The sequence below is a fragment of the Artemia franciscana genome, chromosome 12 (assembly GCF_032884065.1).
Source record: "Artemia franciscana chromosome 12, ASM3288406v1, whole genome shotgun sequence".
In the NCBI taxonomy this organism is placed as follows: domain Eukaryota; kingdom Metazoa; phylum Arthropoda; class Branchiopoda; order Anostraca; family Artemiidae; genus Artemia; species Artemia franciscana.
Genome location: NC_088874.1, coordinates 35,064,213 through 35,090,399, shown reverse-complemented (window position 1 = coordinate 35,090,399; position 26,187 = coordinate 35,064,213). Strand labels below are relative to the sequence as shown.

The following is a 26,187-nucleotide window of genomic DNA, read 5'->3' as shown; positions in this document are numbered from 1 at the left end:
GTAGATCTTCAAACACCATCTTCATTCTTTCTCATTAAAGCATAGAGAAAGGCACTGAATAAACAAAACCTAAGTTGAATTTAAAAAACTAAAATTTACGGACTTTTATTTTGCAAGTCCCATGAGAAAAGACAGATGTAAACAACTCTTCAAAAACACATCAAACTTCAAATAATTCAAACAAAATCGTGGTTAAAAACACAAATTCTTTTAAAACAAAAATTAGGTATAGATCCCAAGGATAAATCAGAAATGAAATTAAAGAAAAAAATTGTGGGAAACAACATAATTTAGAGAAAATAGTTTGTAGGCGTCATCTAGTCTCGGGTAAGCTGTAATATTCAACTCCAGTTATCTTGTGCTCTAATGCGCGATTTCACGCGAATGGTAGACTTCTTGTGTAATTTTACCTATACTTTAGAAAAAAAAAATCTTCAAGAAAATAGCACTATATTTGATAAAACTGTTTGAAAAAAAGGCAAATCTTTTACAAATGTAATTAGAAACATGTTAAAAAGCTGATAATTATGCATTGCTGACATTTAAAAAAGTGTTTTCACATATATTGTTGACAAAATTTTCCAGATGAAACAAAATTGTATATATACAAAAAAGTTTTGCTCTACCCTGAATTCTTTGATAATTTTATTATAAAAGTTTCCTGAACATACAAAACCCTTACAAATTGACATAAAAAAAGGGTTTTGCCACAGTGTGAGTTCTTTGATGATTAGATAGGTTGGATATTCGGGTGAATTTTTTCTCACATTTATCACATTCAAAAGGTTTTTCTCCAGTATGAGTTCTCCGATGACGAGACAAAGCGGAACTATGAGAAAACCATCTTTTACATATTTCACATTCAAAATGTTTTCCACCATCATGAGTTCTTTGATGACGATATAGGATGGATCCAAGGCTGAATTTTTTCTCACATCTATCACATTGGAAAGGTTTTTCTCCAGTGTGAGTCCTTTGATGATTAGATAGGTGGGATCTTCGGCTAAATCTTTTGTCACATCTATCACATTTGAAAGGTTTTTCCCCAGTGTGAGTCTTTTGATGACGAGATAGGGTGGATCTTAGGCTGAATTTTTGCTCACATATATCACATTCAAAAGGTTTTTCTCCAGTGTGAGTCCTTTGATGATTAGACAGGTCAGATCTTCTGCTGAATTTTTTGTTACATCTATCACATTCGAAACATTTTTTCTTAGCATGAGAAACCTCGTGTTTTTCCACATCATTTTCGGTAAATAAATAAGCGCTGTTTGGCCTCTGATGCTGACAATTCCAATTCATTTCTTCATTTAAACACTTAGACATTTCTTCATTTCTTCTTTTAAGACCTGATATGCTGGATAATTCACAACCTTCTTTATTGACACCATTATCATATAGCGTTGTAACTGGGAAAACTAAAATAATATAAGATTCATAAAAAATAAATCACCAATTCTTATACTTTTTTAGCCATTATTTTATATGGTATGAAACTCGGCTTTTAACAGTTCAAACCTTACACGGCTACTAAAAATTTAATTTTAATTACTCTTACCTTGGTTACAAAATTATAAAATCCAATTTGAGGCATAATTCCTATTACAGTACAAATTCTTTATTCATTTTTTCATTTGGTATTTATAAATTCCTAAAAATGAAGATTTTAACAAATCTTCAACTTTATGATGATAAAAAAGCTAATAAAAAATACTTTATTAGTAGCCGAAAAAAACAAATGAACTCTCAAAGATTTTTTTCGAACTAATAAAGTCAAGATAGTAATCCGCTTTCAATTTTGAAAAAGTTAAAATTTATGAACAATGCGTGTTTAATTTATTTCTAAAATTATCGTTGCAGCAAAAAGGCTGATTGCACTCCATATACAGTATCCATTTATTTGGTGACATCATTTCCATAAAAGTAAGTGAAATCAAAGCCTTGTTTGAAAAAAATTGCAATGAGTGGGAAAAAACATACTGGCATATTATTTTTATCTCTCACACTCCTTGTACACATAGCTAAATCACTGCATCTTAAACAACAGAAAATATTTCATATGTTTTAAATTTTCAAATAGTTCTGGAATTATAAAAGCTAGAAAAAAGCTCAAAATAAAATTTAGTATATCGCTTTATAGAGGGGCTTCAATGGGTGGATAGTTTTATGCCCTATTTGAAACAAACCTTGTCTATTATTTACATTTTTTTTTAATGCAACCAGCACATCCAGATTTAACAAAGACACAATTTTACTCCCCAAACAGATGCAAAAGAAAAACTATGATAAATTTTTTCATTTGGAAAAACAGAAATACACAAGATCTTCAAATCTGAAGCATACCTTTATCCTCATCAATTCATCTCACCCTCATTAGAGTATAACTGTAGCCCTTCCTGCTAATTCTCAGGATGCGAGGGAAATAAGATTTAGCGAAATTTTTATAGAAGTTGTGAATATTATGGATTTTAAATGATTGATTTTTCTGTGTACCAGTTACATTGTTTGTGAAAATAGAAGGGCAAAGTTTCTGAAAAGTTTGGTACTTCAAATCCATCAGATAATATATCTCCGCATACATATAGCAATTTGAGAACCTACCTCAAGTCACACAAAACAATACAGGATTATGAAAACACTAAAAAATATATGTACGGTAAATGTAAAGTATTTAACGACACTTTTGTTGTAATGTAAAGTATTTAACGACACTTCGCTTATGTTGTGCTATTGATTAAGAAATGTTTTTTTCTAATAAAATTGTTCTACAACTACTACTACTTTTAACAGTGCAAAAGCAGATCATCAAATCTGAAGCATACCAGCAATTTTATTATTGTTTTAAAAAGTAGAGTTTAGACAAAGAGTCAAACTTTAGCGTAAAGAGCGAGGCGTTGAAGAGGGGACAATCCCTTTCATATACGGAATATTTTCTGTTCGTTTAAAGTTTAATGTTGCTCCTTACTTGCAGTTAAAAAAAAACTTTTTTTTATTTAATTTGCGAACGTTTTTTAATTAATGCATGTTTTGAATTTTGCAATAATTAAACGAAATTTGCATATTAATGTTTTTTTAAGGCAAAATGGCTTTCTCATAGTTTTGACCTGGGGATTTTGATAAAAAAAGAGGTTGGGGAGGAAGCCTAGTTGAACTTCAATTTTTGGTTACTTAAAAAGGCAACTAGAACATATTTTTTTACGAACGATTTTATTAGTAATAAATACACGTAACATACGAATTAACTTACATAACAAAATTCTATATTTGTATATTTTTATTACGTATATGAGGGGGTTCTCCCCCTCGTCAATACCCCGCTCTTTACACTAAAGCTTCAACTTAGTCCTAATTCTTTAAGAATGACCCCTGAATCACAATGGCCTTAGAATAAATACTTGAAATTACTAAAAATACTTTAGCGAAAAGAGTGAGGTACTGTAGATTAGACGAACCCACTCATATACATAATAAATTTCTGTTCGTTTTAGGTTCTAATGCTGCTCCTTACTTCCACCAAAAGAAACTTTTTTCATTTATTTTCTCATTTTTTTAAAAAATAATGCTAGAAATTCCTGCAGCCCCTTCATTGAAATTTTCTTCCCTCATGATAAATTATTCAATGGAAAGATTCTCCCATGTAACCCCCGACCCCCCATTAACGAGTAAAATTCCCCCTGAAAACCTCTTCACACGTCCCAATAACCATTACTATATGTAAACAATGGTCAAAGTCTGTAACTTGCAGCCCCTCCCTCGGGGACTGTGGAGATAAAGTCGTCCTGGAAGGCATAATTATGATTTTTTCGACTATGCTGAACAAAATGGCTATTTCAAAATTTTGATTCAGTGACTTTGGGGAAAATGAGCGGGGAGGGGGCCTAGGTGCCCTCCAATATTTTTGGTCACTTGAAAAGGGCACCAGAACTTTTAATTTCTGTTAGAATGAGCCTTCTCACGACATTCTAGGACCATTGGGTCAATATGATGACCTCTGGGAAAAAGATATAAATAAATAAACACACATTCGTCATCTACATTCTGGAAAAAAAAATTCCACATTTTTCTAGATAGGAGCTTGATACGCTGAATCTGATGGTGTGATTTTCGTTAAGATACTTTGACTTTTAGGAGGCATTTCTCCCTATTTTCTAAAATAAGGTTAATTTTCTCAAGCTCGTAACCTTTGATGGGAAAAACTAAACTTGATAAAACTTATATATTTAGAATCAGCGTAAAAATTCAATTTTTTTTATCGAACCATTGGTAAAATTCCATTTCTTAGAGTTTCGGTTACTATTGAGCCGGGTTGCTCCTTACTGCAGTTCGTTACCAACTCTTTGATCACAAAACTTATTTTTATATTAAAATAACTTTTTATAAGCATATCACATTTTATTTTGGACACCACGTAGATCTTCAGACACCATCTTCATTCTTTCTCAATAAAGCATAGAGCTACACACTGAATAAACAATACCTAAGTTGAATTTAAAAAATTAAAATATATGGAATTTTATTCTGCAAGCCGCATGGAAAAGACAGGTGTAAACAACATGGAAAAGACAGATGTCAAATATAATCTTGGTTAAAAACACAAATTCTTTTAAAACAAGGATTAGGTATAGTTTCTAAGGAGATAAAAAAAGCAAATAAACATGCATCCGTAATTTTTCAAAAAATCAAAAAATTAAAAAAATTCCACATTTTGGTGGATAAGAGCTGAAAACTTCTACTATATGGTTCTCTGAAACGCTGAATGTGATGATTTGTCGTGAATCTTCTTTTTTTATGATTGAATTATTGATGTGACAAAAAATTCAGCAGAAGATCTAACCTATCTAATCATCAAAGGACTCACTCAGGAGAAAAACCTTTGGAATGTGATATATGTGAGAAAAAATTAACATATAACCTTTTACATTGGGTTCTTTACCACGAACTGTTTGATTAGAAATGAAATTAAAGAAAAAATTATGGAAAACAAGATAATTTAGAGAAAATAGCTTGTAGGCGTCATCTTGTCTTGAATATGCTGTGAAATTCAACTCTGGTTATTTTGTGCTCTAACGTGCGATTTCACGCGAATGTTAGACTTCATGTGTAATTTTCCCTATACTTTAGAAAAGAAATCTTCAAGAAAATAGCACTATATTTGACAAAACTGTTTAAAAAAGGCAAATCTATTGCAAATGTTATTAGAAACATGTTAAAAAGCTGATAATTATGAATTGCTGACATTCAAAAAAGTTTTTTCAAATATATTGTTGACAAAATTTTCCAGATGAAACAAAATTGTACATACACAAAAAAATTTTGCAATAAACTGAATTCTTTGATAATTCTTATTAAGAAAGTTTCCTCAACATACAAAACCCTTACACACTGACATACAAAAACGGTTTTGCCACAGTGTGAGTTCTTTGATGATTAGATAAGTTGGATCTTCGGGTGAATATTTTCTCACATCTATCACATTCGAAAGGTTTTTCTCCAGTGTGAGTCTTTTGATGACGAGATAGGGTGTATCTTTGGCTAAATTTTTGCTCACATATATCACACTCGAAAGGTTTTTCTCCGGTATGAATTCTTTGGTGACTGGATAGGTGCAGCTTTTCTCTGAATTTTCGCTCGCATATATCACATTCGAAAGGTTTTTCTCCAGTATGAGTTCTTTGGTGATTAGATAGGTTAGATCTTCGGCTGAATTTTTTCTCACATCTATCACATTCGAAAGGTTTTTCTCCAGTGTGAGTCTTTTGATGACGAGATAGGGTGTATCTTAAGCTAAATTTTTGCTCACATATATCACACTCGAAAGGTTTTTCTCCGGTATGAATTCTTTGGTGACTGGATAGGTGCTGCTTTTCTCTGAATTTTCGCTCACATATATCACATTCGAAAGGTTTTTCTCCAGTATGAGTTCTTTGGTGATTAGATAGGTTAGATCTTCTGCTGAATTTTTTATCACATCTATCACATTCGAAACATTTATTCTTAGTATGAAAATCCTCCTGTTTTTCCACATTATTTTCAGTAAATACACAAGTGCTGTTTGGCCCCTGATGTTGACAATTCAAATTTGTTTCGTCATTTAGACACTTAGACATTGCTTCATTTTTTCTTTTAAGAACTGTCATGCTATATAATTCACAACCTTCTTTGTTGATACCATTATCATAGAGCGTTGTAGCTGGGAACACTAAAATAATATAAAATTCACAAAAATAAATCACCAATTCTTATACTTTTTTTTAGCCATTATTTTATATGGTATGAAACTCAGCTTTTAACAGTTCAAATTACACGGCTACTAAAAATTTTATTTTATACTCTTACCTTGGTTACAGATTTATAAAATAGAATTTGAGGCATCATTCCTATTACAGTACAAATTCTTTATTCCTTTTTTCATTTGATATTTATAAATTTTTAAAAAAGAAGATTTTAACAAATCTTCAACTTTATGATGGTAAAAAAGCTAATAAGAAATACAATATTAGAAGCAAAAAAACGAATAAAATCTCAAAGAATTTTACCTAACTAATAAAGAGCCATAAAGATCGTAATCAGCTTTCAATTTTGAAAAAGTTAAAATTTATGAAAAATCCGCGTTTTATTTATTTCTAAAATCATCCTTGTAACAAAAAGGCTGATTGCACTCCATATACAGTATCCACTTATTTGGTGACAATATTATCATAAAAGTAAGTGAAACCAAAGCCTTGTTTCAAAAGAATGCTGTGAATAGGGAAAGACATACTGGCATATTATTTTTAAATCTCACACTCCTTGTACACATAGCTAAATCACTGCACCTTAAACAATAGAAAATATTTCATATGTTTTAAATTTTCAAATAGTTCTGGAATTATAAAAGCTAGAAAAAAGCTCAAAATAAAATTTAGTATATCGTTTTATCGAAGGGGTTTCCTTGGGATGGATAGTTTTATGTCCTAGTTAAAACCAACCTTGTCTATTATTTACTTAATGTTCTATTTTAATGCAACCAGTGCTCCCAGATTTAACAAAGACACATTTTTACGCCCCAAATAGATGCAAAAGAAAAAGTATGATACATCTTTTCACTTGGAAAAACAGAAATACAGAAGATCATCAAATCTGAAGCATACGTTTATCCTCATCAATTCATCTCACCCTCATTAGAGGTATAACTATAGCCCTTCCTGCTAATTCTCAGGATGTGAGGGAAATAAGATATAGCGAAATTTGTATGGAAGTTGTGAATATTATGGATTTTAAATGACTGATTTTCCTGTGTACCAGTTACATTGTTTGTGAAAGTAGTAGGGCAAAGTTCCTGAAAAGTTCGGTTCTTTAAATCCAGTAGATAATATCTCTCCGCATATACATATAGCAATTTGAGAACCTACCTCAAGTCACACTAAACAATATAGGATTATGAAAACACTAAACAATATAGGTACGGTAAATGTAAACTATTTAACGACACTTTTAACAGTACAAAAGCAGATCATTAAATCTGAAGCATATCAGCAATTTTCTTATTTTTTTAAAAAGTAGACTTGAGACAAAGAGTCAAACTTTAGCATAAAGAACGAGGCGTTGAAGAGGGGACAACCCCTTTCATATACGGAATAAAATCTGTTCGTTTTAAGTTTTTAATGCCACTCCTTACTTGCAGTTAAAAAAAACTTTTAATTTAATTTAGTTTTATTTAATTTAATTTCTGACCGTTGTTTAATTAATGCTTTTTTTGAATTTGGCTCGCAGCACATGAATAATTAAAACGAAATTTGCATATTAATGTTTTTTAAGGCTAAATGGCTTTCTAATAGTTTTGACCGGGCGATTTTGATAAAAAAGAGGTTGGGGAGGAATCCTAGTTTTTTTTTTTTAACGAACGATTTTATTAGTGATAAATATACGTAGCATACGAATTAACTTACGTGACGAAATTCTATATTCGTATATTTTTATTACGTATATGAGGGGATTGTCCCCCTCGACAATACCTCGCTATCAAACAGTTCGTGGTAACGAACAGTAGTAAGGAGCAACCTGGCTCAATAGTAACCGAAACTCTAAAAAACGAAATGTTTATAACAATAGCTACATCAAAAGAATTGAATTTTAATGCTGATTTTACATGCATAAGTTTCATTAAGTTTAGACTTACCCATCAAAAGTTACGAACCTGAGAAAATTTGCCTTATTTTAGTTAATAGGGGGAGAAACACCCCTTAAAAGACATAGAATCTACACCATCAGATTCAGCGTATCAGAGAACCCTTCTGTCGAAGTTTCAAGCTCCTATCTACAAAAATGTAGAATTTTGCATTTTTGCCACAAGATAGAATGTCGTGAGAGGGCTCATTCTAACGGAAATTCAAAGTTCTAGTGCCCTTTTTAAGTGACCAAAAAAATTGGAGGGCACCTAGGCCCCCTTCCACACTCATCTTTTTCCCAAAGTCACCGGATCAACATTCCGAGATAGCCATTTTGTTCAGTATAGTCGAAAAGCCCAATAACTATTTCTTTGGGGACGACTTACTCCCCCCAAGTCCCCGTGGGAGGGGCTACAAGTTACAAGCTTTGACCAGTATATCCATATAGTAATGGTTATTGGGAAGTGTACATACGCTTTACGCTTTCAGGGGGATTTTTTGGTTGGGGGAGAGGTTGAGGGAACAGGGTTACGCGGGGGGAACTTTCCACGGAGGAATTTTTCACGGGGGAAAAAATTTCCATGAAGGGGGCGCAGGATTTTTTAGCATTTTTTTAAGGACAATGAAAAATAGAATATGAAAAAGTTTTCCCACTGAAAGTAAGGAGCAGCATTAAAACTTAAAATGAACAGAAATTATTACGCATATGAGGAGTTCACCTCCTCTTAATACCTCGCTCTTTACGCTAAAGTAATTTATTAATTTCAACTATTTATTCTACGGCCTTGTTGATTCAGCGGTCATTTTTAAGGAATTGGGACACAATTTAAGCTTTAGTGTAAAGAGCGAGGGGATGATCCCCCTCATACACGTAATAAAAACATACGAATATAGAAGTTCGCTGCGTAAGTTAATTCGTAAGTTAAGTATATTTTTACTAATAAAAACTTTCGTAAAAATTAAAAGTTCTAGTTGCCTTTTTAAATAACCAACAAATTGCAGGGTAACTAGGCCTACTCCCCGGTCCCTTTTTCCCAAAATCGTCCGATCAAAACTATGAGGAAGTCATTTAGCCAAAAAAATTAATTAATATACAAATTATGTTTTAATTATTCATGTGAAGAGAGCCAAAATCAAAACATGCATTAATTCAAAAACGTTCAGAAATTAAATAAAAAAATAAGTTTTTTTTTAACTGAAAGTAAGGAGCGATATTAAAACTTAAACGAACAGAAATTACTCCGTACATGAAAGGGACTGTTCCCTCCTCTACGCCCCATTCTTTACACTAAAGTTTTTTACTGTTTTTAAAAGTAAAGTTGAGAGAAAGAGTCAAAATTTAGCGTAAAGAGCGGGGCGTTGAGGAGGGAACAGTCCCTTTCATATACGGAGTAATTTCTGTTCGTTTTAAGTTTTAATATCACTCCTTACTTTCAGTTAAAAAAACTTATTTATTATTAAAAACTTATTTAATTTACACTAAAGCTTCAATTTGGTCCTAATTCTTTAAGAATGACCCCTGAATCACAAAGGCCGCAGAATAAATAGTTGAAATTACTAAAAATACTTTAGCATAAAGAGTGAGGTACTGGGGAGGAGACGAACCCACTTATATACGTAATAATTTCTGTTCGTTTTAGCTTCTAATGCTGCTCCTTACTTCCACCAAAAGAAACTTTTTTTTTAATTTATTTTCTCATTGTTTTTTTTTAAAATAATACTAGAAATTCCTGCAGCCCCTTCATGGAAATTTTCTTCCCTAATGATAAATTGTTCCAAGGAAAGATCCTCCCATGTAACCCCCGACACCCCTTTAACGAGAAAAGTCCCCCTGAAAACCTCTGTAAACGTCCCAATAACCATTACTATATGTAAACAATGATCAAAGTTCGTAGCTTGCAGCCCCTCCCCCGGGGACTGGGGATAAAGTCGTCCCGGAAGGCATAATTATTAGATTTTTTCGACTATGCTGAACAAAATGGCTATCTCAAAATTTTGATCCAGTGACTTGGAAAAATGAGCGGAGGAGGGGGCCTAGGTGCCCTCCAATTTTTAGTCACTTAAAAACAACACTAGAACTTTTAATTTCCGTTAGAATGAGCGTTCTCGCGACATTTTAGGACCACTGGGTCAATATGAGATATATAATAGATACATAATATAAATACGATATATATATATATATATATATATATATATATATATATATATATATATATACTAGCTGTTGGGGTGGCGCTTCGCGCCACCCCAACACCTAGTTGGTGGGGGCGCTTCGCGCCCCCCCCAAGCCCCCCCGCGCGCGTAAGTCGTTACGCGCCATAATAGTTACGCGCCATTGTAGTTGTGTCCCTATGTCCCACCTGTGAATATAGATATATATATATATATATGGTTTTAACTACGTAAAACTTGCGAATATACAACATTCTTTGCTGTCCCATTGTCTTTGCATATAAATAGATTGTCAGGTTATCCCCCTGTTTCCCCCGGTGTCCCCGTTGTAGTTGTGTCCCTGTGTCCCGGTCGTCATTTATATTCCCTGTGTCCCGGGTCCCGGTCATCATTTGTATCCCGGTGTCCCGGTCTGTATATACATTCGTTTTTTAGTTTTGTTTTTCTCCTTTATTTTTTTCCTTTTTTTTTCTTTTTTAGCTTATTTAGATTTTTAGATTTTTTAGTTTTTTTTATTAGTTTTTAGTTTTTATTTCTTTTTAGTTTTTTTGTCCCGGTCGTCATTTATATCCCCCTGTTTCCCCCGGTGTCCCCGTTGTAGTTGTGTCCCTGTGTCCCGGTCGTTATTTATATTCCCTGTGTCCCGGTCGTCATTTGTATCCCGGTGTACCGGTCTGTATATACATTCGTTTTTTAGTTTTGTTTTTCTCCTTTATTTTTTTCCTTTTTTTTTCTTTTTTAGTTTATTTAGATTTTTAGATTTTTTAGTTTTTTTATTAGTTTTTAGTTTTTTTTTCTTTTTAGTTTTTTTGTAGTTTTTACCTTCTTTTTAGTTTTGTTAATTTTTTTTTTTACTTGTGTCCTGGTCGTCATTTATACTCCCTGTGTCCCGGTGCTTTGTTGATTGCTAATTGAACATTCCTTTTGTCCTGGTCGCTTTCTCTTTGAGTGTCGTCATTTATTTTTTTCTTTTTTAGTTCTTTTAGTTTTTACCTTTTTTAGTTTTTTTTTAGTTTTTAGTTTTTTTAGTTTTTTACCTTTTTTTAGTTTTTTTAGTTTTTTAGCTTTTTTATTTTTTTTATTAGTTTTTAGTTTTTTTGTAGTTTTTGCCTTTTTTTTTAGTTTTTTGTCCTGGTCGCTTTCTCTTTGAGTGTCGTCATTTATTAGTTTTTTCCTTTTTTTTTTTAGTTTTTTATTGGTTTTTACCTTTATTTTAGCTTATTTTTCAGTTTTTTCCTTTTTTTTATTTTTTTTTTATTTTTTATTTTTTTTAGTTTTTTACCTTTTTTTAGTTTTTTTAGTTTTTTTAGTTTTTTAGCTTTTTTACTTTTTTTATTAGTTTTTAGTTTTTTTTTGTAGTTTTTGCCTTTTTTTAGTTTTTTCAGTTTTTTTTTTAGTTTTTTATTGGTTTTTACCTTTATAGTTTTTTTAGTTTTTTAGCTTTTTTATTTTTTTTATTAGTTTTTAGTTTTTTTTGTAGTTTTTGCCTTTTTTTAGTTTTTTCAGTTTTGACGTCACCTAATCCAGTTTTTTCAGGTGACGTCACCTGACACATCCATCCACACATCCATCCACACATCCACAGACAGACAACTTATTTTTATATATATAGATATATAATAGAAATATAATAATAAAGATAAATAATGTAGCTCTGGAGGATTTATCTCAGTTCACAAACATAGTTTTCTTGCAGTAAACGTTGAGAAGACTATTTATATGATATTTAGTCGTATTGGTTAAGTTGTAAATAATTGTCATAGTATTCTTTTACAAGGTGTTTCCATTAGTCAGGCGTTTCAATGTAGATATCTAGGATTTTATTTTGATGTAAATTTTAGTTGGATTCATCGTCGAAAAGTTTTATCTTCAAAACTGGCTCGCCAAGTTGGTATTTTAAGAAGATTTCGTAATTTTTTTCCTCTACATGTCCTGAAAGCAATTTATCATTCAATTGTCCACCCTTATTTAGTGTATGGTTGTTCATTGTATGCAAGCAATTTTTCTAGTCATGTGAAAAGGGTCAAGATTATGAATAAGACAATTAGAAGTTTGAGTGAATATCTTGCGTGTGGTAGTACTAGAGCTTGTTTTAGAGATTTAGATATTTTGAATATTAATTTTATTAAGTCTCAGCAGATTTTAATTTTGTATGCCATGTTTTAAATGGATTGTCTCCTCAGTATTTTAGAAGTTTTTATCGATATAATTCAAATTATCACGATTATTCTACTAGCAGCTCTGATCAGTTGACTAGTGAAATCAGGCATACAACGCGACCTGGGTTTATGATGATACATGTAGGTGTCTTTATTTGGAACCCAATTACAGAGAGTGTTAGGTGGTCTAAAAACCTTATGTTATTTAAAGTAAGAATAAAAAAATATTTTTGAATAAATTGAAAATTATATTGGTTAAAAATTTATCCCTTTTTTTCTTTTTTTTATGATGGAAGATGGCTGTTTAGAGATTGCATAGTGTTTCGTCTTTTTTTTCCGTATTTCTTTTATTTTGAATGAATAGTTATCATTTATTTGTTGTAGTTTTGCTGCTGAACAGGGACATTTTAGGTCTCTAAATTGAGCAGCATATTATTGATTGTAAGTGCAATTTTGTAATTTTATTTGATGAAATAAACGCATACCTACCTACCTACGATCACTCCTGCGAAAAAAAGAAAGAAATAAATAAACACACAGTCGCGATCTGTCTTCTGGGAAAAAAAAAATTCCACATTTTTGTAAATAAGAGCTTGATACACTGAATCTGATGGTGTGCTTTTCGTTAAGATACTTTGACTTTTAGGGTGCATTTCCCCCTATTTTCTAAAATAAGGTAAATTTTCTCATGCTCGTAACTTTTGATGGGAAAAACTAAACTTGATGAAACTTATATATTTAGAATCAGCGTAAAAATGCAATGTTTTTTTCTAACCACTGGTATCAAAATTCCATTTCTTAGAGTTTCGGTTACTATTGAGCCGGGTTGCTCCTTACTACAGTTCGTTACCACGAACTGTTTGATCACAAAACTTATTATTAATATTAAAATAACTTTTTATTGGCATATAACATTTTATTTTGGATGCCACGTAGATCTTCAAACACCATCTTCATTCTTTCTCATTAAAGCATAGAGCCAGACACTGAATAAACAAAACCTAAGTTGAATTTAAAAAAACTAAAATTTGCAAACTTTTATTCTACAAGCCGCATGGAAAAGACAGATGTAAACAACTCTTCAAAACACATCAAACTTCAAATGTGTCAAAAATAATCTTGGTTAAAAACACAAATTCTTTTAAAACAAGGATTAGGTATAGATTCCAAGGAGATAAAAACAAGAGCTAAGAGCTCATATGGCACTTGTGGCGAGGCATGAAGAGCTAAGAGCCAAGAGATCATATGGTATGAGCTCTAACAAAATTCTATGAATCACTAGATTGATTTAAAAGGAAAATAAGAGGCTTAATGCCGGTCAGGATTTAAAATAAGAGCTCTGAGTCACGATGTCCTTCTAAATATCAAAATTCATTAAGATCCGATCACCCACTCGTATATTATAAATACCTAATTTTTTCTGATTTTTCCTCTCCCTTTAGTCCCCCAGATGGTCGAATCTGGGAAAACGACTTTATCAAGTCAATTTGTGCAGCTCCCTGACACGCCTACAATTTTCATCGTCCTAGCACGTCCAGAAGCACCAAACTCGCCAAATCACTGAACCCCTCCCCCAAGTCCCGCAAAGAGAGCGAATCCAGTACGGTTCCGTCAATCACGCATCAAGAACATTTGCTTATTCTATCCACCAAGCTTCATCCCGATTCCTCCACTAAAAGTGTTTTCCAAGATTTACCTCTCCAACTCCCCCCAATTTCAAAAGATCTGGTCGGGATTTGAAATAAGAGGTCTGAGACATGAATTGTTTCTAAATATCTAATTTCATTAAGATCCGATCATCTATTCGTAAGATAATAATACCCCAATTTTCACGTTTTCCAAGAATTCCGGTTTCCCCCTCCAATCCCCCAAATGTCACAGGATCTGGTCAAAATTTAAAATTAGAGCTTTAAAGCACAAGATCCTTCTAAATATCAAATTTCATTAAGATCTGGTCATCCTTTCGTAAGTTACAAATACATCAATTTTCCAAATCCCCCCCCCCAGCTCCACCAAAGAGAGCAGATCCGGCCCGGTTATGTCATTCACGTATCTTAGACAGGTTTTTATTCTTCCTATCCAGTTTCATCCTGATCTCACCGCTTTAAGTATTATCAAAGATTTCTGGTACCCCCTAACTGCCCCCCCCATTGCACTGGATCCGGTTGAGATTTAAAATGAGAGATCTGAGTTACGAGGTCCTTCAAAATATGAAATTTCAAGATCCGATCGCTCCTTGGTAAGTTGAAAATACGTCATTTTTTATAATTTTTCAGGATTACCCCCCCCCCCCAATAGAGCGGATCCGCTCCAATTATGTAAATCACGTATCTAAGACTTCTCCTTATTTCCCCCCCCCCCAAGTTTCATCCTGATCCCTCCAATCTAAGCATTTTCAATCATTTTAGGTTCCCCCACCCCAACTCCCCCCAATGTCACCAGATCCGGTCGGGACTTGTAATAAGAGCTTTGAGACACGATATCCTTCTAAATATCAAATTTCATTGAGATCCGATCACCCGTTCGTAAGTTAAAAATACCTCATTTTTTCTAATTTTTAAGAATTAACCCCCCTCCCAACTACCCCAAAGAGAGCGGATCCATTCCGGTTATGTCAATCATGTATCTAGGACTTGTGCTTATTTTTCCCACCAAGTTTCATCCCGATCCCTCCACTCTAAGTGTTTCCCCCTTCCAACTCCCCCCCCCCAAATGTCACTAGATCCAGTCAGATTTATAATAAGAGCTCTGAGACACGATATCCTTCTAAATATCAAATTTCATTCAGATCCGATCACCCGTTCGTAAGTTAAAAATACCTCATTTTTTCTAATTTTTCAGAATTAACCCCCCACCCCAACTACCCCAAAGAGAGCAGATCCGGTCCGGTTATGTCAGTCACGTATCTTAGACAGGTTTTTATTCTTCCCATCCAGTTTCATCCTGATCTCACCGCTTTAAGTATTTTCTAAGATTTCCGGTTTCCCCCAACTGCCCCCCCCCCAATCACGCTGGATCCGGTTGAGATTTAAAATAAGAGATCTGAGATACGAGGTCCTTCTAAATATGAAATTTCAAGATCCGATCACTCCTTGGTAAGTTGAAAATACGTCATTTTTTATAATTTTTCAGGATTACCCCCCCCCCCCAATAGAGCGGATCCGTTCCAATTATGTAAATCACGTATCTAAGACTTGTGCTTATTTTTCCCACCAAGTTTCATCCCGATTCCTCCAATCTAAGTATTTTCCATCATTTTTGGTTCCCCCACCCCAAACTTCCCCCAATGTCACCAGATCCGGTCGGGACTTAAAATAAGAGCTCTGAGACACGATATCCTTCTAAATATCAAATTTCATTGAGATCCGATCACCCGTTCGTAAGTTAAATATACCTCATTTTTCGGAATTAACCCCCCCTCCCCCAACTACCCCAAAGAGAGCGGATCCATTCCGGTTATGTCAATTATGTATCTATGACTTGTGCTTATTTTTCCCACCAAGTTTCATCCCGATCCCTCCACTCTAAGTGTTTTCCAAGATTTTAGGTTTCCCCCTCCCATCTCCCCCCAATATCACCAGATCCGGTCGGGATTTAAAATAACAGCTCTGAGACACGATATCCTTCCAAACATCAAATTTCATTGAGATCTGATCAACCGTTCGTAAGTTAAAAATACTTCAATTTTTCTTTCCGAATTAACGGGCCCCCCTCTCCCCCCCCCCCAGATCGTCAAATCGGGAAAACGACTATTTCTAATTTAATCTGGTCCGGTCCCTGATACGCGCTGCCAAATTTCATCGTCCTAGCTTACCTGGAAGTGCCTAAAGTAGCAAAACCGGGACCGACAAACCAGCAGAATTTGCGAATGCTATATGTCACTCGGTTAATGCCAAGTGACATAAAAAACAAAAAAACAAATAAACACGCATCCGTGATCTGTTGAAAAATGAAAAAATAAAAAAAATCCACATTTTGGTAGATAACAGCTAGAAACGCTGAATCTGATGGTGTGATTTGTCGTTAATCTAATTTTTTAATGATTGAATTACTGATGTGACAAAAAATTCAGCAGAAGATCTAACATATCAAATCATCAAAGGACTCACTCAGGCGAAAAAAATTTTGGAATGTGATATATGTGAGCAAAAATTCACATATAACCTTTTGAATTGGGTTCGTTACCACAAACTGTTTGATCAGAAATGAAATTAAAGAAAAAATTATGGAAAACAAGATAATTTAGAGAAAATAGCTTGTAGGCGTCATCTAGTCTTGAGTATGCTACGAAATTCAACTCCGGTTATTTTGTGCTCTAACGTGCGATTTCACATGAATGGTAGAATTCTTGTGGAGTTTTCCCTATACTTTAGAAAAGAAATTTTCGAGATAATAGCACTATATTTAATAAAACTCTTTAAAAAAAGCCAAATATTTTACAAATGTAATTAGAAACATGTTGAAAAGCTGATAATTATGCATTGCTGACATTTAAAAAAGCGTTTTCACAATTATTGTTGACAAAATTTCCAGATGAAACAAAATTGTAAATATACAAAAGTTTTGCTCTAGCCTGAATTGTTTGATACTTTTATTAAGAAAGTTTCCTGAACATACAAAACCCTTACACATTGACGTACAAAAAGGGTCTTGCCACAGTGTGAGTTCTTTGATGATTAGATAGGTCGGATCCACGGTTGAATTTTTTCTCACATCCATCATATTCGAGAGGTTTTTGTACAATGTGAGTCCTTTGATGACGAGATAGGGTGGATCTTTGGCTGAATCTTTTGTCACATCTATCACATTCGAAAGGTTTTTCTCCAGTGTGAGTCTTTTGATGACGAGACAGGGTGGATCTTTGGCTGAATTTTTGCTCACATTTATCACATTCGAAAGGTTTTTCTCCAGTATGAGTTCTTTGGTGACTGGATAGGTGCTGCTTTTCTCTGAATCTTTGCTCACATATATCACATTCGAAAGGTTTTTTCTCCAGTGTGAGTTCTTTGGTGATTGGGTAGGTGCTGCTTTTGGCTGAATTTTTGCTCACATATATCACATTCGAAAGGTTTTTCTCCAGTATGAGTCTTTTGATGACGAGATAGATTCTGCTTTTTGCTCAATTTTTTCTCACATCAGTCACATTCAAAAGGTTTATCTCCGGTGTGAGTCCTTTGATGACGAGATAGGGTGGATCTTAGGCTGAATTTTTGCTCACATTTATCACATTCGAAAGGTTTTTCTCCAGTATGAGTTCTTTGGTGATTGGATAGGTGCTGCTTTTCTCTGAATTTTTGCTCACATATATCACATTCGAAAGGTTTTTCTCCAGTATGAGTTCTTTGGTGATTGGATAGGTGCTGCTTTTCTCTGAATTTTTTCTCACATCTATCACATTCGAAAGGTTTATCTCCGGTGTGAGTCCTTTGATGACGAGATAGGGTGGATCTTAGGCTGAATTTTTGCTCACATCTATCACATTCGAAAGGTTTTTCTCCAGTATGAGTTCTTTGGTGATTGGATAGGTGCTGCTTTTCTCTGAATTTTTTCTCACATCTATCACATTCGAAAGGTTTATCTCCGGTGTGAGTCCTTTGATGACGAGATAGGGTGGATCTTAGGCTGAATTTTTGCTCACATATATCCTCCTGTTTTTCCACATTATTTTCAGTAAATACACAAGTGCTGTTTGGCCCCTGATATTGACAATTCGAATTCGTTTCGTCATTTAGACACTTAGACATTTCTGCATTTCTTCTTTTAAGACCTGGCATGCTGGATAATTCACAACCTTCTTTGTTGATACCATTATCATAGAGCGTTGTAGCTGGGAGAACTAAAATAATATAAAATTCACAAAAATAAATCTCCAATTCTTATACTTTTTAGCCATTATTTTATATGGTATAGAACTCAGGTTTTAACAGTTCAAACCTTACACGGCTACTAAAAATTTTATTTTAATTACTCTTACCTTGGTTACAAATTTATAAAATCCAATTTGAGGCATCATTCCTATTACAGTACAAATTCTTTACTCCTTTTTTTTGTTTGGTATTTATAAATTCTTAAAAATGAAGATTTTAACAAATCTTCAACTTATGATGATAAAAAAGATACTATATTAGTAGCAAAAAAAAAAAACGAGTAAAATCTCAAAGAATTTTATCCAACTAATAAAGATCGTAATCCACTTTCAATTTTGAAAAAGTTAAAATTTATAAACAACCCGCGTTTTATTTATTTCTAAAATTATCCTTGCAGCAAAATGGCTGATTTCATTCCATATACATTATCCACTTATTTTTGTGACATTATTACCACAAAAGTAAGCGAAACCAAAGCCATGTTTCAAAAGAATGCTGTGAGCGGGGAAAGACATACTGGCAAATAATTTTTATCGCTCACACTCCTTGTACACATAGCTTAATCACTGCACCTTAAACAACAGAAAATACCTCATAAGTTTTAAATTTTCAAATAGTTCTGGAATTATAAAAGCTAGAAAAAAGCTCAAAATAAAATTTAGTATATCGTGTTATAGAGAGGTTTCATTGGGATGGAAAGTTTTATGCCCTAGTTGAAACCAACCTTGTCTATTATTTACTAAATGTTTTTTTTAATGCAACCAGAACGCCCAGATTCAACAAAGACACTTTTTTACGCCCCAAAATAGATACAAAAGAAAAGTAAGATACACCTTTTCATTTGGAAAAATAGAAATACATAAGATCATCATATCTGAAGCATACCTTTATCCTCGTCAATATTCGTTTCTCGTTTAAGTTGGTCAGCACTAAGTTTACAATCAGTAGAAATGTCAGGGGCAACAGCAAAAAGACTGGTTTCATGTTTCATTAATAACATAGAATATGTGCTTCCAAAAATATCTTTGTCATCATTTGAGGATGCATCTTCAGCTTCTACAAAAAAATCAGAGTAAACACAATACAAAAACACATAACAAGTTTGTTTCTTATAATGCGTTGAAATGCATTGTAAATATTTAATATACCCCAATTTTAATAGGGTACTCTATGGATGAGTAAAGATGAACTTTACTAAAACTTTACAAGTAAAGGGCCTCCTGGTATCTAAAGACCTTGTAAATATAAGAACAAGAAGGGCTGCAAAGAGAAGAAAACTTAAAACTAAAAAAAATTACGAAAATAACGGCCGATTATAGTAAGTTCTGTTGAACGTTTCTTCACTATACTTGAAGTAATAGCTACCCATAAAAAAGAGGTAAGAGCTCATATGGCACTTGTGACGAAGCCAGAAGAGCCAAGAACTCATATGGCAAGAGCTCTAGCAAAATTCTAAGAATCAATGGATTGATTTAAATGGGAAATCAGAGGCTTAATGCCGGTCGAGATTTAAAATAAGGGCTCTGAGATACGAGGTCCTTCTAAATATCAAAATTCATTAAAATCCGATCACCCACTCGTAAGTTAAAATAGCTCAGTTTTTCCTCTCCCTTCAGTCCCCCAGATGGTCAAACCGGGGGGGGGGGGGGGACGACTCTATCAAGTCAATTTGTGTAGCTCCCAGACATACCTACCAATTTTCATCTTCCTAACACGTACAGAAGCACCGAACTCCCCAAAGCACTGGACTCGCCCCTAATTCCCCCAAAGAGAGCGGATCCAGTCCGGTTACCTTAATCACGCATCTACGACATTTGCTTATTCTACCCACCAAGTTTCATCCCGAACTATCCACTCTAAGCGTTTTCCAAGATTTCCGGTTTCCAACTCCCCCCAATGTCAACAGATCTGGTCGGGACTTAAAATAAGAGCTCTGAAACATGAGTTTCTTCTAAATACTAAATTTCATTAAGATCCGGTCACCTAATACTGACTGAACTAGTTCAGAGCTAGTACCAGAGCTAGTTCAGTAGCTAGCTTTCATGGTGTCAACATCTAAACTAATCGGATTATTTTTCATTTTCATATACCTGATAGTCTGAGGTATGAATTTTAATCCCACTTGCTAGATCTCGCAGTATTTGGCAAAATACCAGTTTTAATTAAAACTTGTGTGACGGTTTATCAAGGTGTCAACATCTATTGATTTCACATATTTGATATTCTGTGGACTTAAATTGAATGTAAGGAGAGAGGAAAGAAAAGGAAAAGAGAGGGAAAGTGGAGTAAAGGAGTGAGGCAGGTTGGTAAAATTAAAGCAAACAGTATTACTGGCTTTCGAATAAAGTGAATATACCACTCGATGCCTTTTTTTATGCTCTTTACAAATATAATAACCGCTTCTACCGGAAATTCAGATTTAAGCACTTTTTAACCTCTTAAAAATGACCTAAATATGGGGTATAAAAAAGGCTTAAAACATTGGTCTCAAACTTTATAACATTGGACTTAAACTTACTGTTTCATGATAAATCCGTTTTTTAATGTTATATTATCCACAAGCACTGATTTTTCAGAATTAAATTGGATAAATATATTTTATCAATGTTATGGCGTTTTCTTCTTCCTTGTCGCCGAAACTTCAATTAAAGCATGCGTTTTCGGTCGTTTTTTACAAAATAACAGGATATTTGAAATCGTATGTCTGTAATAGTTTCGAAACAAATTTGGGCTATATATTTGCACATCAGGGGGGTGGGGGTAAAGCATAGCATATATTAAATATGTAAACTAACCATTGCTGTATTTAATATAGTTAAATTTATAGCAAACAGTATAACTGGCATTCATAATAGCCGGCTTTCATATTTTCGACCAAAAAAGCATGCTTTTATTTAAAATTCGATGTCAAGGAAGAAGAAAACGTCATAGCATTGGAAAAATTAATTTATACAAATTAATATTGGAAAATAAGTGCTTGTGGATTATATGATATTAAAAAAATTGATTTATAATGAAACAGTAAGTTTGAGATCAATATTATAAGATATTTAAGGTTTGAGACCAATTTTCTTAGCCTTTTTTATACCCCATATTTAAGTCATTTTTAAGAGGTCAAAAAGTGCTTAAATCTGAATTTCCGGTAGAAGCGATTATTATATTTGTAAAGAGCATAAAAAAAGGCATCGAGTGGTATATTCACTTTATGCGAAAGCCAGTAATACTGTTTGCTATAAATTTACCGGCAGGTTAATTTCAGAAAGCATTTGATCAGTGTAAAATGGAAGACAAATTAATTTTGAATCCTGTTTTGAACTTTTTAAGCCGATCTCTAACTGATGGAGTTAAGCAAGAGTTAATCCTAAAGGCAGCTATCGCTTATTTTGATCGCGATACCATCATCCAAGCAAAGAAAGTTCTTTATGCCGAACTAAGTGTTACAACCCGAATGGTGACTCACTTTAAAGATGAAGATAATATTCTTAACATGTGTGAAACTTTAGTTGCTGCTGCCAAGCAAAGCCTAAAAATCCCAAAATTTGTTATTCTTAGTCCATGTGAAGTCCCAACTATAGGAGAGGCCGTAAATGCCACAGTTGTATCGAAGATTAATGAGTTTTAGCGTAAATTGGACAGCGTTCTGGCAAAAATATCTCACCCTTCAAGTAGCCTCTCTGACCAGTCACTGGTCTTGCCCCAAAGTCATGACTCAATGCCTAAAACCTCGTATGCTGTAATACTAAAAAACCCTCCAAAAGAGCTAAAAGGCCCAACTGAGCGCCAAGCATTTATAGAGTCTTTGTCCTAGCCCTGGCAGCGATGTATCTGAGCTACGCCGTGGCAAGAATGAATGGAAACTTGTCGTCTCGTCTAAAGAAACCGCTAGTCAAATTGTTGAACAGGCAAAGCGTTCTGACCCCACTCTAAATGCTACACTTAAGGAGCCTGCTTTTGTTGCTGTTATTAAACAAGTACCGGACGAACTAGTCGACTCGTCACTGAAGGAATTAATCCCAAAATGTATCAAAACAGCTAAGTGTGGTGCGTCACGCACATTCAAAGTGTATTTCAAATCAAGAAAAGACTTAGATTAGTTCCTTAAGAATCAGTGAAAATCGGCTATGAGCGACTTGTCACCCAGGAGTTTGTGTTTTTGCTTCGTCGATGCTTTAACTGCCATATGACTGGCCACCTTGCAGCCAACTGCACAAGCACTACCCTGTGCTCAAAATACGGAGCTAGTCTGAATCCCCGTATAAGAACAGTCCTTTTTGTGTTAGTTGTAAAGCTCCAGGCCATACGTACTAGAGCATTAAATGCCCTAAAAACCGTGAGCCAATGACTCCTGTGATAAATTACATATCTTGGCATATATATGGTTCTTTCGCGATTAAATTACCAATGCTGATTATTTGTTTATTTCTTGGTTTTTCCTTGTTTCTTTTTCCTTCTCTTTCCCTGCTTTTTCTTATTTATCCTTGCCTCGATTATACTATTTTTTACTGTTTTTCCGTATACCTTTGGTCTGGTGGGTTTGGTCATGGAGCGGATCTGCCATCCACCATGAGTAAATCGGCGATTTCTATTGGTGACCAGGTTGGTATCAACTCTTTGGGGGAACGTTTAATTGAATTACAAAATAATCCTTTTTATATATTATATTTTTCATATTGAAAATATAATTAATAATTCAACTGGAAGTAGAAATCTGAAGAATATTGATTCTAATTCGGCTAACTAAAGTAAGTATGTTTCACATTTAAATGGTTCTGCCTTCTCTAAACGTGATGTTATTTTCTCTGTGCTTCATCTTAACATTCAAGGACTTTGCTCGTCTTTTGATGAGCTGCAATTGATCGTCAGTGGTGGAACTCCTGATGTTACAGGATTATGTGAAACTTTCCTAGATTCAAAAAAGGACATCCTTTTAGATATTCCGGGATATAGGACGGAGAGGCTGAATAGGAAACAGATGGCGAGAGGTGGCCTTGTCCTTTATATTGCTGATCGTCTTACATATAATGTCAGAAGTGATTTGAGCAGAAATGAGGAAGGAATCTTTGAATCCTTTTTTATTGTGCATCTCCTTGAACGGTTTTACCATCGAGTATAAGCATCGATGGAACTGAAGGCAGAGGAGGAGTAGGTCTAAGTACTAAATTAATTAAATACCATGTCTTCTTAACATCCTTCCCACATTCAGAAAATTTCCTATGATAATACTGAGACTTTGCCTTCCGATAGAGAGAATTAAATATACTCCTATAGGTCTTGAGACGTTTGTGATGAGCGACAGATGATGAAGCTTCGTAAAACTTCCACAAATAATTTTTCCTTTTCAAGCTTTTATGAAGACCTGAACTCATCTTTGGATTCAGTGGTGCTATCCTTTTCGAAGTATGGGGCGATGGACCCTGATTGCAAATTTCCAGGATTCCTTCTTTCACTAAATCATAAAAGGAATCAAAAGAGCGGTTAAAATCTGAATCAGAAACCAAACTCTCCCATGGTAGATCAGCCAGACGAGAATTAAGTAGACTTAGCTCAGTATCACCATAACGGAATAATGGGAGAGAAGATGGTGATGCTATACGCTGCGCTTGATCATTATTCTTATATTGGGAAATAGAGGGAAAATGATCAGAAATATCACTAACCAGCACCAAATTATCCAAGACATCTAGTGACGAAAAAATATTATCAATAAGAGACGCATGCGTGTCAGCAACTCGGATTGGTATACAAACTGAAGGTAGAGTTCCCGAAGAGAGCATCATCGACAAAAAATCAATAGCTGAAGCAGAATTTTGATCGAGCAGGTTGAGGTTAAAATCACCCATAAGGATTAGTTCATGGGGATGTTTTTGGACTGAGTCCAAACTTCTACCAGAATTTTCAAAAAGGAATGAATAGATCCACTGGGGACTTTTAAAAGACGTACAAGTTTGTGTTGCTTCGATTCATATCGCTAGTCAAGGTATCCCCACCAGGAATTTTGGTTTACAATTTCACCGCTAGGGGATTTGTAGCACTAATTTTGATATATTAGGCGCTTCCTTGGGGATTTCCTATGTAACCCTAGACAAACTTTGATTCGGTTTAAAAAAAAAGTCTGCTTCGCGTTAACATGGATGAACATATTTAGTTAGAAATATCTTTTTATTGCGACTGTTCTATATATAAAGGGCATTATCAGGATTTCAGCAATTCTTAAGAGGCTAGTACAACAAATTCAGATATCGTAGACTCTAGAATAGAAGAGAAGAATCTGGAAGAAATGAGGAGAAGATATGAAGAGAAATTTTCACAGGGCATAAGAAAGGTCACGCAAAAAGAGGTTCGTGTCGAAAAAAAAGAAACATCAAAATAAAACGGTAAGAAAAGAGGGATTTCTCTAAAGAGTATCTCAAAATACACTAGAGAAGAAAGTGATGAAACTCCAAAGAAAAATGTGTAAAAGGCAAGATGTAACAAGGAATATGAACTAACAGAATTGAAAAAGTGCCCCTTCAAGAGAGAACAAAAGGGATCCTTCTAGGGAATAGATTTTAAACATCCGAATACGTCCTGTAAGAGCTCCCATATGTAATTTTACGATATCTCATTATAGATATTCTTAATAGGTTTTGTACTATAATCTTATAATAAATTTAGTCTTACACCTTAGATAAACCTAGGTTAAGGATACAAGCAGGAATTCCTCTAAACAAATAGCTCGGGATCTTCAACATATACTGGAAAACCCAGCCTCTAGAGGATTCGAGGCTCTAGTCTTGCTTCTCTTCAATTCATCTATTGCACTTTCGGGACAAAGGGTTTGAGAAATGCTCCTAGGGACAAGAAATCTATAAAAAGCACCTGTTATATTGACACTAGCTCCTCAAGCCCCCTGGCGGCCGTGTTGTCTAGTATATATTGAAGATCCTGAGCAATTTGTATAGGGAAATGCATGCTTGTATCCTTAACCTAGGTTTACTGAAGGTGTAAAACAAAATCAATATACATAACTATTTGAAAAGTACTGCTTGGGGTTAGTGTATGCATAAAGTCGAAATGTAACGTTGGCTTTCAAAGAAAAGATGTGTGCTCCAACTTGAAGAAACGGTCTTAAGAGGAATATTAAGAAAAAAATTGTTCTGAAATGATATAACAAAGCCTTTAGAAAAGTATTGCTCGGTGTTGGGTATGCATAAAGTCAAAAAATAACGTTGGGAGTGAAAAAAAAATGGTACTTCAACCTGAAAATTATGGGATTAGGAGGAATATTAAGAAAAGAACTTGTTAAGAAATAATATAACATAGCCTTTTGAAAGGTATTGCTCTGTGTTAGGGTATGCATAAAGTTGAAAAGGAATCTTTGGGAGTGAAAAAAGAGTAGTACTCCAACTTGAAATTATGGGATTAGGAGGAATATTAAGAAAAGAACTTTGCATAAAGTAATGTTGGGGGGTGAAAAAAGATTAATACTCCAACTTGAAATAATGGGATTAGGAGGAACATTAAGAAAAGAACTTCGCATAAAGTAATGTTGGGGGTGAAAAAAGATGTGTACTCTAATTTGATAAAAATAGGTTAGGAGGAATATTAAGAAAAGAACTTGTCCTGAAATGATACAATAAAGCCTATTGAAAAATATCGCTTGGTTTTAAAGTATGCATAATGTCGAAAAGAAACGTTTGGAGTGAAAATAGATGTGTACTCAAACTTGAAAAAGGTTTTAGGAAGAATATTAAGAAAAGCACTTGTTCTGGAACGAAATTATAAAGCCCTTTGAAAAGTATTGCTCTGTGTTGGGGTATGCTTAAAGCCGAAAAGTAATGTTAGGTGTGAAAAAAGGTG

General features: G+C 34.1%; 1 protein-coding gene and 1 pseudogene across 1 annotated transcript; both read right to left on the bottom strand.

The window, feature by feature from the left end:
- Window positions 1–678: 678 nt before the first annotated feature.
- Window positions 679–12,622, bottom strand: LOC136033516 (zinc finger protein ZFP2-like). Its single transcript, XM_065714263.1, has 3 exons — window positions 12,556–12,622; window positions 5,465–6,199; window positions 679–1,418 (listed from the first exon to the last, which is right to left on the bottom strand). Exons 1-3 carry the CDS (start codon window positions 12,620–12,622, stop codon window positions 679–681), a joined length of 1,542 nt encoding a protein of 513 aa, XP_065570335.1.
- Window positions 12,623–16,671: 4,049 nt separating this feature from the next.
- LOC136034032 (zinc finger protein 436-like) overlaps window positions 16,672–26,187 on the bottom strand; it is a 27,281-nt pseudogene continuing 17,765 nt past the window's right edge.

Coding starts and splice junctions, on each gene's coding strand:
- LOC136033516 (XM_065714263.1), bottom strand. CDS start 12,622: ATGTATCATCATAAACCCAGGTCGCGTTGTATGCCTGATTTCACTAGT. Junction 6,200..12,555: donor TCAACTGATCAGAGCTGCTA/GTAGAATAATCG, acceptor ATATTATTTTAG/TGTTCCCAGCTACAACGCTC. Junction 1,419..5,464: donor ACCTTTCGAATGTGATAGAT/GTGAGAAAATAT, acceptor ATATTATTTTAG/TTTTCCCAGTTACAACGCTA.